This window comes from Pseudoliparis swirei, chromosome 6 (assembly GCF_029220125.1).
Source record: "Pseudoliparis swirei isolate HS2019 ecotype Mariana Trench chromosome 6, NWPU_hadal_v1, whole genome shotgun sequence".
NCBI lineage: Eukaryota > Metazoa > Chordata > Actinopteri > Perciformes > Liparidae > Pseudoliparis > Pseudoliparis swirei.
The window spans coordinates 21,489,319-21,511,260 of record NC_079393.1 but is presented as its reverse complement, the minus strand read 5'-3'; the positions used below and the strand labels follow the sequence as shown (position 1 = coordinate 21,511,260).

The 21,942-nt window shown below is 43.8% G+C and overlaps 1 protein-coding gene across 1 annotated transcript in view; it reads left to right on the top strand.

The window, feature by feature from the left end:
• cdh13 (cadherin 13, H-cadherin (heart)) overlaps window positions 1–21,942 on the top strand; it is a 289,694-nt gene that overhangs the window by 169,839 nt on the left and 97,913 nt on the right. The window contains exon 8 of the mRNA XM_056415719.1: window positions 12,270–12,448. Within this exon, the coding sequence (XP_056271694.1) occupies window positions 12,270–12,448 (179 nt within the window). The remainder of the gene's footprint in view (window positions 1–12,269; window positions 12,449–21,942) is intronic.

The following is a 21,942-nucleotide window of genomic DNA, read 5'->3' as shown; positions in this document are numbered from 1 at the left end:
GACTTCTCTACAGCTTTATCTTCCCGTTCAAGATCAAAACTTGTATAACTGTATTGGTTTGATGTTGAGAGAAGCAAAGCGGTACACAAAGAGGCAAATGAAAAGGGAAAGTTGTTATGCTTTTGTGTGACCCATTTTAAGACTCCATAATGTATATTTGTAGGCTACATCTGTATTCACGCCTGTCTGGACATGTGCAGGTGTGTGTTTGAGCAGGTGGATTTGACACAGATGTGCGACTGTGGGAAGGATGGGCTGTACTGCAGATGTTCCCTCTCACTGCACTCCCAGTCCCCTGAAAGCTGTGAGCCAGCAGAGTCCCCTCCTCGCTACAGACCGGTGGCTGCTCAGCGCTCATAAGACTAACACCTGATACACCCACACGCGCTTATGATGCACATTTGCATGACTGTGCTTGTGAGAGGCATCATCGGTCTTCTAGAAACACTGTACACAGTAGACCCACTGAAGATCAACATGTGTAGGCGACAGTACTCTGCGTGTGACACATGAATTTGTCCAGGATCGTTTCAAGTGTAACTTCAGTTCAACAGTCTCTCAATAATATTGCAACAATGGTAATACTCTCATACCTTAAATTTAACCTCCCTAACTCCAACTTACAGTACATACACAGGGCTCACAAGTGTCACGCAATTCGGTCTTAAGTCACACACTCCCGCCACACATCGTATTTCTCACGCTGAAAAACAACTCTCGGCTATTTAATGTTTTAATGTGCCGCAGCGCGCCAACATGAGCTGGCAGCGCTGCCCTCACCGTGGAGGAATCAAGCGCTCCCCTGGAGTTCTGCTGTGAGGAGCCACTTATCAGCCAATCAAAAAGAAGAAATGGGCTACACAATAGCCAATCAGAAAAAAAACCGTATCTGTTGTATCTGGGTAAGATTTCATCCAGCAACCAATGAAAATAAAGCATCCTGGAATTGCGCGCGACTGACTGATATCTGAAAATTTCGTTCTGGGGAGGGGGGGGGGGGTTGTAACTAAAGAGGTGGGTTGTTTTTATTCCACCTATTTCCAAAACACAATTGTATCTACTTGGTGCATTATGTGTAGTCATAAACCATTACCTTAATTAATATGTTCAAGAGGTTTTCATTCTCACTTTAAAACAGTATTAACAGCATGCTAGATGTAAGCATGCTAGATGTAAGCATACTAGATGTAAGTATGCTAGATGTAAGTATGCTAGATGTAAGCATGCTAGATGTACATCTGCTAGATGTAAGCATGCTAGATGTAAGTATGCTAGATGTAAGCATGCTAGATGTACATATGCTAGATGTAAGCATGGCTGTACTCAGGTGGCAGCCACATATAGCCAACGCCCCCTGACATCATCATTGCATCATCATCATAATCATATCAACAACATGTCAGAATCATCAACAGCATATCAGCATAATGTGATAACAATTGACCCACATGGATGAGATCCGGCACAGACTAACACACATGAGTGCAATGGCTTCTACAATACTTCTTCCAATAATACTTTTTGTGACATATTTTCATCACAACTTGCTGGCATTAATTTTGAGAGTTTGCAGTCGGCCTATTGCAACATGGTTACTGTATAGATGAGCGACACGTTGAGGGAAACACCTCCAGCTGCAGTTTGACAAAGTCTCTGAAACTGCTACTGGAGAGCACTATTCTTAAAATAGTGTGTTGATGATTGTGTTTGAGAACAAGTTATTTCCCCCCACAATTGCATGCTCGTGTTTAGTTCGGTCTAAATTGGAGTATTCAAGTACTCTGTGACCACTCATGCCCTGTAGAGAAGCAACTTTGTTTCCTTCTTTATTTATTCAGGCTTTTCCTTTATTTTCCACCCCTATATATGTATTTTGTTTAATTAAAAGTCATTCTAACTGATGAAAAAATAGTCCAATTAATTCCTGGTCATTAGATAAGCTGATGAATAGAAATTACGACTTTGTATGAAGGTATCTCCCACATTGAAGTTTGGACTGGCTCTTTAGTGTAGTCTGTTTCTTAATAGTGGGCGTACTTCCTGCATTAAATCATGTGTGAGAGGTTGCGATCTTTCATTCAAACAGCTCCCCCGGCTCTTACATTTTAATTAGTTGCCTTGAGCCTTTAGTCTATATTCCAAAGTGTAGTTAAGATGGAAGTCTATCCTTACGTTTAAACCTTGTCTCAGAAACTAACCCCTTAAAGCCAGACAGACAGCGGTAGATAGGACACAGCAAATACTTTTATTCTGTCAGCTCAGCAGCTGTGAATGCTCAGCCAGCGCAGGTTGGATACACACGTATAGGAAAGGGAAAATGAGAAGGAATGACTGTAAATGAATAGTAAATAAAAAAGATTTAAAAAATGAGATGGACTGGCGACCTGTCCAGGGTGAACCCCGCCTTCTCCCAATGTCAGCTGGGATCGGCGCCAGCGCCCCGCGACCCTAAATAAGTCTAAGCGATTTGGATAATGGAATGGATGAATATTAAATCCTTTCGATTTGATATGACCGCCCACTCTATTTCCAGCTCTTACTACCCACCGACCTCCTGGCAATGGAGAGGGTGTCTGTCCGAGTGGAGACCCTCTGCTCCTCCAGAGCCTCCGTCGGTCTCTGTGGACCCGTCCAACATTCCTCTGAGGGAGCTTCTGCTGCATGAGAACGCTCAGACATCGGGCTGTCTCATTGTGCCCGCGGCCAGATGATTAATTACGCTTAAGAAAGCGAATGCAATATTCTGTCACTTCCCAGCTCCCTCGGATTAATTACTTGTTTTTCTGCTTTGGCACAACATTGAAAGCGTGAACACACTTTGGACATGTCTGGTGGCATCACAGCCACGGGGTAATTAGATTTTTTTTTTTTATGGCATCATGCCGTGTGGCCGCTGTAGTTTTTCCTTAATCAATACACCCTGGGTTGTTATTGAGTTCGCTGATTACTGCTGCGATTGTCTGCTGTGCACAGCTGAGTCCACTGCTTCAGTACTTTTTAAAATACCACATTGCCTTCACCCTTAACCACACGCTTCCCCTTGCTGTTTTTCTGTCTCTGATCCACCACTCTGCCCTCCACACTTTCTTTTTACATCTGTTATACATCCTTTTCTGTCTTTTATACATTTCTCTTTCAGCCGTCTCCGTCGATAAATCCCTGTTGTGATACCTGAGAATAATGTTGCACGGTGTCGGGATACTGAAAAGGTACAGCAGTACCCGTACGTAAAAAAAGATACGATGTTGCATATTTTTTAGAATCAATATTCTATTAAAATAAGACCACTGACATATAGACATGAAGGAAAGCCCACTGACATACAGACATGAAGGAAAGCCCACTGACATACAGACATGAAGGAAAGCCCACTGACATACATAGACCCGTCTGCAAAACATGTTCTAAGCCACACAGACCAAGGTTTTTTTTTACCTTACACACATCTGTACAATTATGTACCTCTAGAATTGCTCATACTTATGAAACTGTAGTTCTGGTCCAACATAGCCATGTATAATCAATGCTATGATGGCACCATGTAGTTTTCATTAATATCTTTCTGGAGGCTAATACTGATAGTAATGCCTTTTTTTAAGTGTTCAAAAAGCTGGGCAGGAACAAGCTGGTAAAAAACATACAGAAGTGTTTGTTATTACTATTATAGATAAATATAGTCGTGTACGTTTGAGCTTGTGGATTGTGCTCATATTTGTGGTATTGTATTGTAGTCTGGTATCATGGGATCGGGTATCATGATATTTATGGCAGGTATCGTATCGAAGTTATAATGTTGTTATTGTGACAACCGGACATCAGCAGCAGATGCATTCCACGACAAAATGTGTCCCTCTACAATATGTTGTTCTCAATGCAACATTGTTGTATGTGAAGATGATTTTAAGGAGACAGGGCTGCCTCTTCTGCCTCACCATTTCTATGCTCAGTTATGCCGTCCGTTATCTTCTCATGTCTTCTTGACTTTGCTCTCCTCCCCCGTCCTCTGGACTCTGCTCGGGTCACCAGAGGAGGAGGTTCAGCCGGTCATTATGCTCCGTGGACCGCCTGCCAGCCTTGGGGCCTGACATTTGGCTCCACAGTGGGACTTGTAGCATTCATTATGCCAGTGGGGACATGCAGAGATATGCAAATACAGGAGGAGGGAAAAAACGTATTAAAATCCCTTATGCAATAGTTGTGTGGTATTTACAGTTGCACACAGTATTAGTGCGTGAGATAAACACATTTTATTTTGGATTTTTCAAACACAGACAAGCTTATTATCTTATCTAATCGTTCTGAATGGTGTCATATAATATTTGTATATTCTTCTTATTTAAAACAGCATGATGGCTGTGTTGTTGGGGTTTGCATGTTCACTGTGTTTCTGCACAGCGGTCCCCATCTGTCGCTCAGGGGGATGTTTAGCACTAAATTGCCACTAAAAGCATCAGAATCAGCTTTATTGGCCGCGTGTGTTAAAACGTACATGGCATTTGACATGTTGCTCTTGTCGTACATATTTACATATAATGTACAAAATAAACAGGAGAAATATTTAAAAAGACATTATAAACAGAGTAGAACACAGAAGTCAATGGAGCAGCGTTAGCTCGCTTTATTTGACTTCGCCGACCTCTTCTTTCAACTTTGTGCTGATTTACGTAATTTGTTCACTCAATATAATGATTGCCTTTCATCTATTTTAAGACGCATCAACACTGACCAAGATTATACTTCGATTTACAGAAAATCGTTGTGCCAGCTTCTTCGGTAAAATGTTTTCGCTCCATTTCCTGTTACCTGTCTGTGATCCAGGGGGCGGGATCGGGAATTGGACATCCCGATCTGCCGGTATCAGGATCACTCTGATCCAATCCGGCAAAGATTTTAAATACCGGGATAGATCAGGTTGATCCGTGGCGGAGGACCGGGACATTTGGTTATCCGGATCATTCTGATCTGGATTACAAGTTTTGAAATACCGGCTCCGGATGATTGGATTGATGAAGAAACCAAAAGGCACAGAGTCAAAATGTATTATACTGGTTATACCTTTCTTCTACTGAAGAGTTTCGACAACATATGGTTGAAAAACAACAGCCAGAATAAGAGGAGTCTGAGCCAGTGTTACTTTGATTGGGCTGTTATTTGATTTGATTTCAACAATTTAAAATGTCCATTCTGGTAAATCATTTGGATGAAAAGCTAATACATATAGAGGCCTGCTGTTATAGTTTAACCAGGTTGGACTATTGTGAAAACAACAATGGCTTTTTTGGACTTTAATTTAAATAACTGCTCCGTCCCATGTATGACCCAGTGATGCCGCTGCTCATTTTAAAAACATGAATACGCATCTGCAATGTCAGTTATTCTGACTCTTTCCATATGAGCGATCCACTCCCAGCCCCCCCCCCCCCCTCCTTCTGATGACTTAATACAATGCAATTACTTTTTCAATTATCAAGTTAAGATGTGATTTCATTACCCAGCTGTGATTACCATTGTTTAGATGGAAGAGTTGTTGTTTTGCAGGTTCTTCTGTTCATTAGCGTTTGCGTTATTTATATTCTCATTAGCCAGTTATTTATATTCTCGTGAGCACTGTATGTATTCATCTATTCATCATATAGTCTAAGAAGGATTGTCATGGATATCAAAATGAACTTCAATTCACAGTTTTTCTCTCATAAGATGCTGATTGCTGGTATTTTACTCTGATTCCTTTGTGGAGTAGATTGTGTGGAATCAAGCATGAATAGTTTATTCTGTATCTTTGGCCACTGGTCCAGCTGACGGCACCGGGAAACTGCACTTCTCAGCTTCAGCCATTAACGCTGTTGCGTCTGAATGCATTTATTTTGAGACAACTAGCTGAATGTTTAAACTTTATTGAAAAACAACAGTTGCTTCACCCGGAGGTGTAAATATTGATTCTTGTTTGTGTTGCATATGAGAAATATCACAATAAGAATCAAGAAGCAGATTGATCCGGGCACACAATGAAAAAGTGGACACGCTCTGACGGAAATAAACCTGAATGCACTGGAAAAGATCTCAACGACTGACTATTTGCATACTTGTATACAGTGCTGCCGCTAGCCATGTTGGTGCCCTAAGCATAACTCCTTCATGATTGCCCCCCCCTGAGATAGGAAAGGGACCCACGGCGAGCAGCGTCGACGGGTGGGGGGGGGGGGGGGGGGGGGGTGCTGAGCGATAAAATATATCTCTTGTTCTGCCTGTTTTGTGATTAACATGCCGAAAAGGTGCCTGATATTTCTGTACTGAAATAATATCGGCATTATAATTATTATAACTATAAGGATTTTTTTAGTTGCCTATATTTTGTGGTGCCCCCTCAGGACTTGGTGCCCTAGTGTGCGTTATGGGAGCGGCGGCGCTGCTTGTATACTTTTCATTTGATCTCAGCAGTTGTGTTTGCATGAAACAATGCTCCCAGTAATGTATTGTGTTGTTGAAGCTGCAAGTCCAGCTGGGATTCTGGATCTTCAGAGTTGACCAGCATTCACACACAAGTCAGCGTGGCTGGGACGCCTGAAATAAGGGCATGCTTTTAAGAAGGAAATACAAAGGAAATACACTGTAATAATGCTGGAAAGACACATTTGTAGATGGAAGTAGGATACATGTCAGGGTTTAACATCAATAATGCCACAGACTAGCGATTAGATTTACTATGTATCCACATACAGTTTAACTTAAGTCCTACCATCTTATTGATGAACACGCTATTTTGTTCTTATCTTTATATATAAAGTCACCGATGCCCATATACAAATGGCATGAATTTGGTATACCTTATTTTTGTATGTGCAGTTATCCTTCAATAAACTCAGTTGCCATTAGCCTCAAGAGATGTTGGCAATACAAATCAGTTTAATGTGAGAGTGGTCAGACGGGTAAGACTCAGGCTACAAGGGAAACGTGCAGCTGACCGACGTACTAATAATATGGCAGACGATCACACAGGCACTGTGTACTTTGGTGTGACCCGGCATACAAGTAAAATATATATTTTAAAAGAAGAAGAAAAAAGGGAGAAATGAAAGAGGACGGATTACACACAACAGCCCCTGCGGATGCAAGCACGACGTGACCGTATCACAAGGGAACTAGAATGGGCACTCAGTAGAGCGCATACCTTCACATATCACAAGATTGGGCATTGCATTATGAACATTTTGGCATTAGTTGCATGCCAATTGGATACAAATTGACCGTGCTATGGTAAAAAGAAGATTTTGACCTTTTCATGACCTTGACCTTTGACCCGATCGATCCCAAAATCGAATCAAATGGTCCCCGGATAATAACCAATCATCCCACCAAATTTCATGCGATTCGGTTTAATACTTTTTGTGTTATGCGAGTAACACGCATACAAATAAATAAATACACGGGGATCAAAACATAACCTTCCGCATTTTCAATGCGAAGGTAATAAGGACTTTAGAGTCATGTTTTTAAAATGACAGGTTTAACAAAAGACACGGAAGCAAACTGACAATTGGGATTAAAAACACTGAAGAGCGGTGCAGCGGTGACGAGAGGCAGCCGGGCCGAGTACAAAGCAGCGTTCAGTCACAGAGAGCCCGGCTGCTGCTGCTTCCACGGCAAAGACGGGGCTGCATGTACCAGCAGGCGAGGTGACTCGTTTCAGACGTGAGTGGAAATGGATGGAAATGCAATGAATGAAAATATCATTCTGCCCATTCGGCCTCTCGCTGCTACTCTTGAAGAGTCGTTTCCTCGACGACACATTGTGATGAAAAGTGCATTGGAGCTTCCTATGCAAACATCGTGTAGTTATTCTCTTTTACACAGAATTCTACCAATCTGGTCAAAATTGGAGAGCACGGAAAAATAATCTCGGCCTCGGCCTATTTTGTGTTAACTCTGCCGGTAACCGGGGAACGTTTTGGTGGTTTTATTCGATTGAATCCTAAGTAGCAGAAGCATGTAAATGTCTCAGATGTTGTGTGTGGGAGGGCAGCTTTGGAAGAGCGACCTTCAGTGAGTGGAGCGGTATTAACGCAAATTTAGCAATTGCAAAACCCAGCACCGGGGGTTCGATCCCGGGGGATCGCCCTGATTTCCCGCAGGATCAGAAAACGTTCCGCTGCAGCGTAAGAGACCCGGTGCTGCTGCTGACCACACTGGGGTTTGCACTGGCCGGATGCTACAGCTAACCCGCCCTCCTCCCTTCAAAGTACCTCACAAAAAGGATATATTTTGGGAAAGTCAGGAAAATTAATATAATTTCTGTGCCAGAAATATCATCTTATTTCCAATTTCCTATCTTGTTAATCATCTCGTGACCCACGCGTATTCATCATGTGACCCAGGGCTGCGACCCCAATGTTGAGAACCTCTGCATGAGGTGAACGGTATAACTATCACGCCCCTTAATAGAAGCAGAAGCAGACAGCTGAGGGGAGAAGCGAGGGTGAATCATTTGAAAAATAAAACATTGCTCGTCTGAGTGCGCTGCCAAACTGAGAGCTTCATTGAAATGACTTTCATACATCTTATGAAGCCCCTGGAAATGTGTTTTTAGAGTCGATGCTTCTCAGTGTTATTTGGATTAATTACTAAACACAAATCAAAGTTAAAGTAAAAATAAATACTTATTTATCGATAATAATGACGCAGCTAATACGTTCCAACAGGACCCGTCGAGTCTGGTTTGAGCTGATTTTATTGACATCACAAATTCAAATATCCTCGACTTTTCGTTGCAGATAGTGGCGCCGCCCGCCAATGTCACACTTGACCTAGGCAGCCACTTCCTGTTTGGATGTTGGTAGATCAGGCAGGAACCGACGATGGTATCAGTATGTTGCACTCTATCATTTCTCCCCTTCCCTTCATTCCATTTAACACCACAGCAACACCGAGAGTTCGATGTCCGCATTGAATACATTTCTCCCTCGTTATTTACATCTTTTCACCTGTTTTCACGCACAACAAGCTCATCCGCTGTTTTCCCGACTCGCTGTGCCAAGAAACGTTTTTCTCGGTGCCATCGGCCCCGAATATGTAATTTTATTATTTAGAAGCTCGGTATGACCACAACATGTGGATGGATATGATGCGAGTGTGAAGGACCCAACAAAGTACAGAGAAATCATGTTCTACTTGTATAGATTTCAACGGTCTCTGTCTCCCACTGCATTCCGCTACGTTAGATTATATTTAGATCTCCCTTTGATCTCAAGCACCTGCAGAGAGGAGAGTGGGTCACCTCTCCCTCTCTCTGTCATTGGAGTCTGATTAAAAGAAATCACATTCCAGCTTTTTGAACATCCAGCGTACATTTTGAATAATTAAAAACATTTACAACAAGAATGGGCAATCAGTAGAGCGCATACCTTCGCATATCACAAGATTGGGCATTGAATTATGAACAGTTTGGCATTAGTTGCATGCCAATTGGATAAAAATTGACCGTGCTATGGTAAAAAGAAGATTTTGACCTTTCCATGACCTTGACCTTTGACCCGATTGATCCCAAAATCTAAACAAATGGTCCCCGGATAATAACCAATCATCCCACTAAATTGTATGCAATTCGGTTTAATATTTTTTTTGTTATGCGAGGAACACGCATACAAATAAATAAATAAATAAATAAATACACGGCGATCAAAACATAACCTTCCGCATTTTCAATGCGAAGGTAATCACACACACTCATGTAGATCTCTGACACATAGGCAGTGTGTGTGTGTGTGTGTGTAGACTTAAACATGTTTGAGCATCACACTTAGCCTTATTTAATAAAAGAGAATCAACGACCCTCTCGCGACTTCTTGGCTCTTCTCTTGTGTCGGTTCCCTGATGTCACCCACAGATCTCGCCCCCCCCCCCACCCCCACTGATTTCCCCTGGTGTTTGAGAAAGATATAAGAGTTGGCTAGAGGCGCCGTGTCTCCCCAGTGTGACAAAATCAATCCACAACACGTGTATCTGTGCGCTTTCATTGTGCGTGTGAATCGGTGATGGCGCACCTCACCGCCCTGCTCTCCGTGTCTCTCGTCGGTGATTGAGCGCCGCCCTCGTACGCCACATCGCACAGTGACTTGACAGACTGCGTGTTTGCAGACCCGCTCTGCCGTCTCCGTCGTGATTGCATCACGTTTCTCCTCCTCCGGTCTGCGCTGGTGTCATCCTGCAGCACGGCAGACGGGTCCGAGTCACAGCGAGGTACCGGCCGCCCTGCGCAGTGACACCCGATCCACCATGTAACCATCCAATGCGGCTCAGATGGACTCGGCCTTGCCTCCCGCCAGAGGCGGCAGCTGATGGGCTGCAGCTGATAGGACCACCTGCACGATGTCATGTTCTGATTAAACACAACACTCTTCGGTGTTAGCGACACCCGGCCCCATTGTCCCATTACAGCATGTGAGATGTTTATCATGTAAGTTGATTAATGCTGATGCTGTGTTGTATTCCGGACCGACTCGATGCTTATTGGTTACATGATACTCATTTGTGAGTGGAATGATGGTATCTGATGACGACAGTGAGGATGGAGAGGGCCACTCCAATATCACATAGTGATATGATTGAGTTGCATTCAAGAGACCTTGGCTAGCCGGCGGAATGAGAGCATAATTCACTGAGATCTGTTCAAGATAACCAATTTAGTCGTCATTTCTTAACACTAATTTGCTGCTGGTTGGTGTGTCCGTGTGCACGTGGGTGTGTGTTTATGCGCAGGCTCACCGAGTCATGTCTGACAGTGTGGCCTCCGAGGTGTGAAGTGGAACAGAGTATAGGTAATGGAGGAGATGGGACTGTGTAATTATCCTGCAGAGGAAGGATTACTGGTTTACGTAACCATTAGTGGTTCACCTTGAAGTGCAAATGCTAAGGGGATAAAACCCACACCTCTCTGCCCCTCATTACCTTCAACTGGACTCAAAGCGTTTGGAAGTACGCCATTATTATTTCATGGAGACTTTGCATATTTTTTCCAGTTGCCCTTTTTGTGTCTTATTTGAATAGTTTGGCTAATGCACTGTGGCAAAGCACCGTCGGGTATTCGGGAGAAGCATGAAAATAGATGGATGTTTATGAGCCGTGCCACGCAGCGCTGTTATTTGGTGCTTAGGAGGATGTTTCATTAACTATGTGGGTCGAGGAAGTTTGTTGTTAGAAAACATCAAACTGCAGTGAGCTTAATTATTTATTATAAGGTAACACAGGCAGGACTTTAATAAACGAAATGCCCACTCCAAATATGATATAATATAACTGAAAGAGGACTCTTGCATATTGATTAGTTATGTCAATTTAGAATTACAAGTCTAATGACTATACTTTGTTTTCTAGTAAAAAACAAACACTCACATCAACTCACCTTTTCGGGAAATCATTTCAAATTACACACACACACACACACACTCATCCGTTTTACATTTCAGAAGTATCCATCTGAGGGCGAGTCAAACTTAAAGCCTAAACAAATGGAGGAGGTGATGTTTAAACCAGAGCCGGCTGACTGAGAGCTGGTGACGTAGCATAACGCACAGGATGGAAATGCACTTTCGACCCTTGTGCCCGTCGTGGAGAAATGGAATACGCAACTCAGACCGAATATGTGTGTGTGTCTGTATTTGGGTCTCAGAGTGTGTGTGTGTGTGTGTGTGCACATGTCTGAATGCGTGGATTGAGTGCGTCCCGCTGACTCAGTGTGAGTCTCATCACTGACAGGAGGGACAGATTGAGGGTCGAGCGTGTGTCAAGGAGTGCCTCCTATTTCAGCTCAGCTGCAGCGGTCCAGATTTCCATTTTTGTTCCCATTACCAAATGAAATGCTCCGCGCTGTTCAAGCTGGCACCGGGGAGAAAACACGTAATTGGGAAAGGCTAACTTTTTAGTTTGAAATTGCTCTTTTCAAACACCTGCTGCTATGATTGCTCTCGCTTTAGATCCCTCAACTCATAATACACATTTAGAAAAAGATATGTCTAAAAACAATTCCGTCTAACTGTTATTGGCTAAACTGTCTTACATTAACACCAGTTCCAGCCATGGTGGGAAATGTCTTTTCGAGCTTAAAACATGCATCCATAAAGTTTAGGAATGTAAAGCTTGTAAAATTGAAAATTAGCAAGTCCTGCTGTATCTTCTGCTGCTTCAGTCTCCCAAGCTGCTGTATTCACACCTCCCTCACACGTTTCAAATGAAAAGTATGTTTGAGACTGAACCCCGCCCGTCGCCGTCTCCTCCAGGCACCACGGTGATGACGATGATGGCGCTGGACGCGGACGACCCCGGCACGGACAACGCGGCGCTGCGCTACACCATCGTCAGGCAGTCGCCCGACAAGCCGACTCCGCACTTGTTCTACATCGACGAAGAGAGAGGAGACATTGTCACCGTCATCTCCCACAAGTTACTGGACAGAGAGGTGGGTCGACTTGACAAAGTGTGTGTGTGTGTTGCGTCGCACTCTGTTCCAAGTGGAACACTATTGTCACCAGCCTCACACCTGTCGCTGGCATTGTTGAGGTACATCTCCTCTCCCTCAACATCTCATCAACGCTGCCAGTGAGTAGAGGGAAAAAAGTGTGTGTGTGTGTGCGTGTGTGTGTTGTGTGCCACCCACATGTGCGTGGGCCTTTGTGAGATGAAGGGCTGGTGCATTCCAATGAGCGGGCTCAGACGCCAGATGAGAGTCTCTCCGTTTCCCCGTCTAACCGGAGCGAGACAACGGGATGATTGCTTTTTCAGCGGTGTGACGAACGCCAGAACATCGATCGGGCTCGCTGGTGGAAGAGGAATATTAGCTGTTGTCAGACACTTAGCGCACAGTTTAATTGAGGTGATACACACTCATCCGCCGGCTCTGGTGGTGTCCAACAAGCCCGGCTGAAAACCTCCCATCCGGAACTGCTGGAACCGCAGCGGCTAACCGGCCTGACGAGCCACTCCCCGAGCAACAGCAAACTGTTTGATCGAGGTGTAATTGATTAAAAGTACGGTGAAATGAGATGTAGTGTAATCAATGCAGTGAGTCCTGTCGGCGCTGGTTTTCTGAGGCAATTGAGAGATTGAATATTTCAAAGAGACGTCCGCTTCTCTTTCTCCTCCGTGAACCGTTTGAAGGATATCATTTCAAGGATTTTTCAAAAGATCCATACAAAGGAGAAAAAAAACCACCTCCGTTCATCGGCAGGCAAGATTTATTACAACCACTTACAGGCTGGTGTTGGTAAAATTTGAATGCCTTCAAAGTAGGCGCACACGGCCACATTGTCAGCCCGTTTGTGGCCTCAATAAATCTGTGATCACTTTATGTTCCATTGTCGATAAACCCCTGAAGTTATTGGTAAGTCCCTCAAAGTCAACAAGACCTGAGACCCAAGTCAGTTTAAGTCTCTGTCTGTGTGCAGGTTTGATTATTTCACTCACACAGCTGAGTTAATGAGCTCCTGAGGCCGCGGCCACACTGAGTCTGTTCCAACACATCATTTTCAGTTGATTTCCATCGGGAGCTATCTGGACGGAGCGGATTGCACCTGTTCCGGTCAGATCTCCATCTGTTTAGATGCAGAGATATGGAGAGGTTTTTGTTATTTCCTGTTTAACCTGTTGGAGTTAGGGGCTTCTTGAGTTTGTTGAGACCTGCCTGGCAGCAAACTGTAATACGCTGATATGACATGTTTAATAAAAGCTGTATGTGGCTCCCGAGGGGGCTGCGTGAAGGAGGATAACTTGCCCATGTGAAGTCACTGTGACGTCAGCGTGGGTTGGGGTAGCACGTCTAAAAATGACAAATCTGGGGTGTGGATTTGTATAGACTTAGTGAAAAACATTTATTTTGACCCTTTTGGTTTTAAACGGTCCATCATGAGTCTTTAAATGTATTGTATCTCCCCACATAACTTGATTGGCTGAGGATGTTCCAGTTTATCTTCACTTCATGGAGTTTCACTGCTGTGACACAGACCTCCCTGAAGTATGAGTGGTGTCAGCGTCCATGATAGATATGGCCGCCGAACAGCTGCATAAGCCTGAAGCGCCATGTTGTCTTTGGGTTGTATCTACAAGTACCTGTCCCGCCTCAAACCGCCATCATTTATTAGTGTGCTGGGTTTGTCCTCTGGGAGTTTAGCAGTAGTCCAGCCGCATTGCAGCATCTCTTTTAAAAAAAAGAGAGAGAAAAAAGTAATACTTGTTTCTCTCAGCAGAGCCAGATGGAAGTGCAGAAGGCACTAGTTGTAAACTGTCCCCGGCTAGGTCTGGGGAGATTTAAGCCCAGCCACTTCAGCACATTGTCATAAATATGGCTGCGACAGGTCGCATATCCATTCCATCTGTCATGCAGTATATCTATTTTTGGGAGACAGCATGTCCAGCATATGTGTGCAGTGTTTGACAGACAGAGACAGAGCGGGATTGACACGAAGACGAAGAAAGAAAAAGTGAGAGATGACGAAACTTTGCCCCTCCATTGTCCAAATTCCACATAATTTAGGTGGAGCTTTGAGTGCATTTGGACAGACACATTTCACCCACCCGGTGAAGCGGAAAGTAATCCGGAGAAAATTGTAAAATCAATTTTGTCACATTGAAATGAGTTTGAATTCACCTCTCGTGTTTTCCCTTTAAAATCCGCTCTGTGTTTCTCTCCCCACTTTACTTTGGGCACGTCTCCCCTCACTGTCTGACATCATTGTGACGCACGACGCTGGTAGGTAGGCCGTCATTGTTGACATGTCATCCTGCCGAGGAGGCCAACCGACAAAGTTTATATCTTTCACTGAATACACATGAAATATATCTCCGAATCACACAAACGCTGTTCAAAGAAATCAATCTACGGAACACAAAAATGTCCAACTTCACCTTATTTATTTTTGAACATCTGAAAGTGTCTGCTGCTGAAGCTGTGCAGTGTAGCTACCACATGAAAACACACGTCTGTACGACACTCACTGGATTGAAGGGGCCAGATCCGGGATGGGGAGCATTTGGACTGCCTCTCAACCTCCCGTAGCCAACGCTACACAGGGGGGCACACCCACATGCACTGACATCAAGCCTGGCTATGTGAGGAAGGAGAAGCTGTGATAACACACACATCGGGAGAGTGACTTTTTGTCAAATGTAGAATTGGATCAGAATTGTAAATTTGCCGATAGACTTGTGATTGGTATCGTGGTTGAAGTCTCTCGCCACCATGCCGCCCCTGTGCCGAGGCAAGTGTGAGGTGTTATGTTCTCTCTCTGAAGGATTCGAGGGAAATCGGTTTGTTCAAGCTTACTTTAACAAATCGGTGAATTTGAGCTTGGAGAAACGATGTCTTCAGCCTCTTCCATCATAGAAGACATCGCCCCGCATAATTAGGAGGCAATCTGAACACTTTTTAACGATCCCCCCTCCCCGATTCATCAATGCACAGCAAAGTTAGGCTCCTGACATTTCAGAGCCACGGTCGGGGTCATCCAGTTGAATTTGCACAAAGCTAAAGGATCAATGATTCAGGTTCTCCTGCACTCTCTCTCTCTTTCTCTCTATCTCGCTCTACTTGAAGAGAGCTGGGGAGGAGATTAAGGGCCATGCATTGTGGTTATCCCCCCTCAAATCTCTTTTTGTGAGCGATACAGAAAACCTAATCCCAACAACTCAGCCGGCTGAATTATCAGTCGAGTCGTAGTTCCCTCCACCTCCTTTCTTGCACCACGTCACATTCACGCAGCCCGACTGCATTACATCCTTTCAGAGGCTTGTGAACGGGAGGATCGGCGATGTGAATCAGAAGAGAAGTGAGGAGAGCTGGGAAGACGAGCGCGGTGCATGTCCCTCTGGTCTCGAATACAACACAGCTCCTCTGAATCCGCTCTGGTCTCGTCGTGTGACTCATACACTTGTCACCAGCATGACACTTTAAAAAATGTGTACAATCATTTATATATTCTGATATATTCTGATTTATGCTGCCCTGATGACATGGTGAATACCAATTTACCAGCACACGGAGAGACACAGGCGAATAGATGTGGGAAACATGGAGGAGAGGATCGGGTGTTCTGAGGTAATAGCAAACACTAAGTGAGAGAAATCAAAGTGGAGCGCTGAGGTTATTGGCTTGAACTTCATGCAGAATATATTTAAAGCTACTACAGTGAGAGAGTAATCACATTTTCTCGTCATGAACACAGACATCTGCCGACGCCACGCGCAGACACATCCACGCACACACCGATCTTTGTGATGTATTCCCGTCTCTGGACTGTGTGTGTGCAGGCGGGCTGTAACCAGAGAGGACAGCCGGCTAATGGCAGCGAGGCTTTCTGACTGATGCTCTTTGGCCAATCTGGGAGCAGTCACTGCTAAGGATAGCCAATCGATGCAGTCGGCCGACCCCTCCGTCCCCTTCCATGTTCTACAAGGGTGAATTACATGGAGATAAAATGGATGTGTGTGTGTGTGTGTGTGTGGGGGGGGGATGGTGTTTCTACACGAGCAGGAAAACCTGCGTGTTTCTTTTCCTGGAAGTTCATTTTTTTCATCTGTGGAGATGCTTATTGAATCCATTTTGTATCTGTCAGACTGAACATCTGAACAACCAATACAATAAAACACGGTGTGTTTTTTTACCTGAAGGTGACATTCAGATTGTACAGCAGTGCTTAACAATCATTCTATGCCGAAAAACATGAATTGCACCTGAAAAGGACATTTTGTCAAAAGTGATATCCTACGCACCGAGCCAGTTGAAAACACGCATCCTGTTTCACCGTCGACATATAAAATAACCCAAGGCACGCACACCATCTGTCAGCAGTGTGTGGAGGACCTGCCTGCAGTTTAAATGCGTTTACTTTACATCACCGGCCCTGTGATGATGAACGCCTCCAAATACAGATTGACAGGCAGACGGATGTATGCACACAATGATCTGTGATCGGAGTTTGTGATGGTGGATGTCAGTAACGTGACCCGGTGTTGGTCCGGTGAGACCTCGGCAGCGTGCTCCCTGACGGTGTTTGGCTCATCAGGAAGCGTGTCCTGACGGCTCATTTGGCTCGGTGGCCAGAGCGGCTCCATGCCGTGCGCTGTGGTGACTCACAGCCGCATTCACCTTCTCTGCTTTCATTAATGTTCCTCTTCCCCCCCCCCCCTTTATTGTACTTTCTTGTCTTTCTTTTTTTTCTTCACCTCTCAATGTGCCTGATTCTTGCATTGTCTCACTGGTTTTCATTTTGTTTTATTTTCTCTCTTTGTCTCCCCGTCTCCGCTTTCTTTTTTGATTTTTTGTTTCCGTCAGCCTCGCCTCCCGTTCTGTCAACACTTCACTTTGGACATCCAATTACTCGCAGGTCATAGCATCGTGATTCCATTCAGAGCAGCGGCATTCAGCACGGGCATCAAACAGCCATTCAAATTACATCCTCGGCTGCCTGCAGAGTTGCCGCTCTGCAAAATGTTGTTTTCAAACATTTCTGGGGGCACCACCTAATCTGATCCCCCAGACATAATTGAATGTCAGTCGTCACATAAAGATGCTTTCCTCTCTTCAATTAGTGTCTCGTTTCCTGGCGTCTCGGCAACGAGACAAAGCCGACAGAGAGATATTTACTCCTCCCAGGTAGCGGGCCTGAGAGAGTTATTATATTATGTCATTTATATGCAAATCATACAGCGCGGGGAAACACATTGATAAGATTTCATTACCGCAGATCTGATGTGCACTTCAGTTTATAAACTTCCTTTTCATCCGCCTGTTATGATCTGAGATTGGAAAGGTGCGAGTAGATGAGCTGGGTGGTGAGAGTGTGGACGGAGTTCGGAGGCCCAGAAAAAGAGAAAAGAGGCGTGGCTAGTCGGTGGGACGAGGTGCCTGCGAGAAGGACGAATGATCAGAGAGAGAGAGACACAGAGAGAGAGAGAAAAGGGCCTGCGTGATATCTGCTAAGAGATGCAGCCTCCAGTCGCCAGCTTCCTGGAGGAGTGAGACTCGAGAAGGTTCGTGGGGGAAGAGGCTGTCTCAGAATAGAAAATCATTCTCAGCACAGCGAAGGGATTTTTATTCATCTCAACAACAAAGTATCCGAGGCCCTTTGGATTCACCGCCCAGCCGTCTGTTCAACCATATCTGTAGTCACAAGCTTCAGAAATGTATCGCTGTGTATACCTTCAAGAGCTGAGAGCACCGAGACCTTCAGTATTTAAATGAACGACATCAAGTGTGTATAATGAACTACAACCAGTGTGGACTACAAGTAGTGTGAAATATATTCATAGGTGTCTCTCTCTATCGTTCAGAAAAATTCGATACAAAATATTTCATTTATACCCTGTTGCTTCCTGTGTGAAGTGGCTGATGCTGTGAAATTATAGCAGGCTTCAGTGTGTGTGTGTGTGTGTGTGTGTGTGTGTGTGTTGTTGATCTCCAGCGCCCTCAATATCGAAAAATTTATTGATTGAGATGAGGACTCTATTAACAGTTAGTTAGTTGTCAATGACTTAAATCGACAAACACAGCAAGAGGACAAACAGCCGGCCGTCGCTCCCTCAGACACACTGGAGCTGTTGGCTTCAACACAGAAAAGAAGTCCAGTAAAAGACTTGATCACATGACCAAGAAATCCCATTATAAAGAGCGTCACTGCAGTGTCTCCTGATGTGGTGGCCATTAGCCAATTCAGTTTTTTTTCAGTTTATTTGTATAGCCCAATTTCACAAATTACAAATTTGTCTCGGAGTGCTTTACAATCTGTACACATAGACATCCCTGCCCCAAAACCTCACATCGGATCAGGAAAAACTCCCAAATAACCCTTCAGGGGGGAAAAAGGGAAGAAACCTTCAGGAGAGCAACAGAGGAGGATCCCTCTCCAGGATGGACAGGTGCAATAGATGTCATGTGTACAGAAGGACAGATTTAGAGTTAAAATACATTCAATGAGTATGACAGAGTGTATGAATAGTTCATAGTAGGCATATTCCACGATGGAGACCTCCACGATCCATCAGGCGGATGGCGGTAGAGAGGAGGAGTGGGCGGAGTCTCAACCAGAGTCCTGGCAGCCCTGATCAATACCGTGCAGCCGGTCTGAACCCAACCACCTCACGCGCTCTTGTTCTTCTCTAAAATGAACAAGGTGGACACCATTCACAGGCATTGATTAAATATGCTTCCCCTTCCGTCCTCCTCCTCCTCCTCCTCCCCCTCTTCTATCATGCCTCTGTCCAGTTGCATTAGTGAGGAAATGAGATTCCTCCTAATTAATTAGATATCTGAGTGCTAAAGATGAAGATTACATCCCGATGAAGGTTAGAGGTGTCAATCACAGGTTTTTTTTAAGCAGTGCATTCCTCCAGACAAATTGAGTCCCCTGGGCATTGTGGGTAAAAGTGTGTGTGTTGTTAATCTTTTCTTTTTTTTTAGCCCTTTGCTTTAATTGAGTCTCACTGACAGAAGTCAATGAAAGGACCAGAGAGAAGGTAGATGCTCGGGTGGAGTCAGGGGAAATGGAAATAAGGAAGAGAAAGATGAAAAATTTGATCGTTAAGACACAAAGAGGACCGAACAATGGGAAAGAATGAGGCAGAACTAATTTGATAATAGAATAAAAAATTAACAGAGATATTAAAGTCAATCGGAGAGATATTGTTCTGTGATTACTATTCTGAAGAAAAGTCTTTATACATCGGGATTACAACTTTACAAAATGTCTTGTCCAATTCAATCGTTGCCAATTTGAAAGGTTTGTAAGAGAGTAATATAATTAGCAAGAAAAAAAAATGCTTTATGGATTTGGTCAACTTATGAGTCAAAATCCTTATTAATTTATTTTAACTCTTTGTTCTAAATCGTTTAGACCTTGCAGTCTAAGTGCTGATGCAATTGAGTTCATGCACTCTTGTGCTAAGCACCGGCCGCCTTTACTTGTCTTCTTTTATTATATTACAGCCATGCAACCATATATTTCCGTAGAGGTCTGTCCTACCCCCCCATCAGACCTCCACCCCACACAGGATGCTGAACCAGTAAAAACTGCATCTATTGTCAAAGACCCAGGAGTGACCTATGTCGGCCTCGCCTTCCTGCCTTGACATTAGTATGTAGCTCAGGCTCAGCTGTGTCTATGAAGCACTGAGAAGCTGGAATTCAACATCCACAGAGGAAGAGGGACTTCATTCTCTCCTCAGGTAAACATTACTCCTCTATACATTTACTTGGCAATGTGTTTGCTGCCATTGACTCCCGTCTATTGCATTTTGAAAATGAATATTTACTCTGAACATTCACAATTTACCCAAATCAGACTCATTTGTCTTTGGAGAGACCTTAAAACAAAAGCAAAATAATGTTTTACATTCGTGAGCAATACAAATCTCAGCTAAGTCATCGGCGTTGTGTTGTGCCACAGCTCAGTGACTCTGCTGTGTACATTCAGTAACCTGCTTGGCATCCCAGAGTGCTGTAATGACTTTTTCAAGCATCCATTATTTATGTCCATGCAGCAACACAATCTGTTCAAAGTCTAAAACTTAAGAAGCTGGCAGATGATGGAAAAGTTGAGTCTGTGAAGCCAATTGCATCTCATCAAGCTGCGCTCAAGAAGACATGATTAGTTCTGTAATCTCCTGAAAAGGGACAGTCCACCAATTTGACACATAATGGCATCACAACCGTCTGAGAACATTTATTAATAATGTCTTCTGTGACTCCGGTGGGACATAACGTCAGGGTTATAAGAGAAAGTCTGCATCACAAAGATGTCAGGTTAGTAAGGGAGAGTCTCTGTCTCTGCCTTTGTTGCTTCAATCTTGACAATTATTTATATATATATATATATATATATATATACTGTGACACACACAATTTTATCGATGTGTAATACTAAATTGCTGGATCACTCTAAACTCCTATGCCGCTCCATTGCCTATTTCCCGTTGTTATTTTCCAGGCTTGTTATTTGACTTCAACCCTTCTAGTTGTAATGAACCGCGGCTTCACTGGGTGAGTGGATGACTCTCACTAAACGTACCGCGCTTCTTTCTGCTCCGACTTTATTTCGTTTCCCAGGCACAGAGAGTCTGGTATGAATCATGCTAATAATAAATAAGCCATTTATAATCAGTAAGATAGTGAAACATTAACCGTGATAGGTAAGGAGGAAGAGTCCATCATAATGATAGGCAATAATAATCCTTAGTATTTATTCTGCCCCATCCAAAAATGGTGTTAGTCTCCTGCCTGCTGCTTTGAAGGATTTTAAACGTGTTCCTAAAAACAAACAAATCTAAAATGGCAAAAGATAGAATGTATTAACCCTCCTGTTACCTTAGGGTCAATTTGACCCCATTCAATGTTTAATGTCGGTGTTCTTTCGGGTCAATTTGACCCCAGGCTGTTTTTCACTGTGTCAAACATATAAGAAATATCAACTTTTTTATAAATGTAAAGGGCTATTTAGGTAGTCAACAAACAAACATAAAGTACCTCACACTTAAACTTGGGAAACAATATTAATTCTAATAATTTTCTGGAGGTTTTAATTGCTGGGGTCAAATTGACCCCATGGGTAAAATATGTCAGTAAATATAAAGGTAACAGGAGGGTTACACATTGAATGGGGTCAAATTGACCCTAAGGTAACAGGAGGGTTAAACATTGAATGGGGTCAAATTGACCCTAAGGTAACAGGAGGGTTAAATAGCGCCTCTTTTTTAATTACTATGCACAGAGACACAAAACAACACACGAGACCTTTTTAAAATTCAGAAGTAATCTACAAGAATGGGGAGACTGCAGGCATGTGTCCTAAGGAGGTATTGAAAGGGCAGCGGAGAGAAGGAGGGAGTAAAGGACAGGAGGGTGAGACCTGAGAATAGAGAGATGAAGGAGAGAGACAAGCAGATGAGTCGTGCAGGTGGACGGCGGAA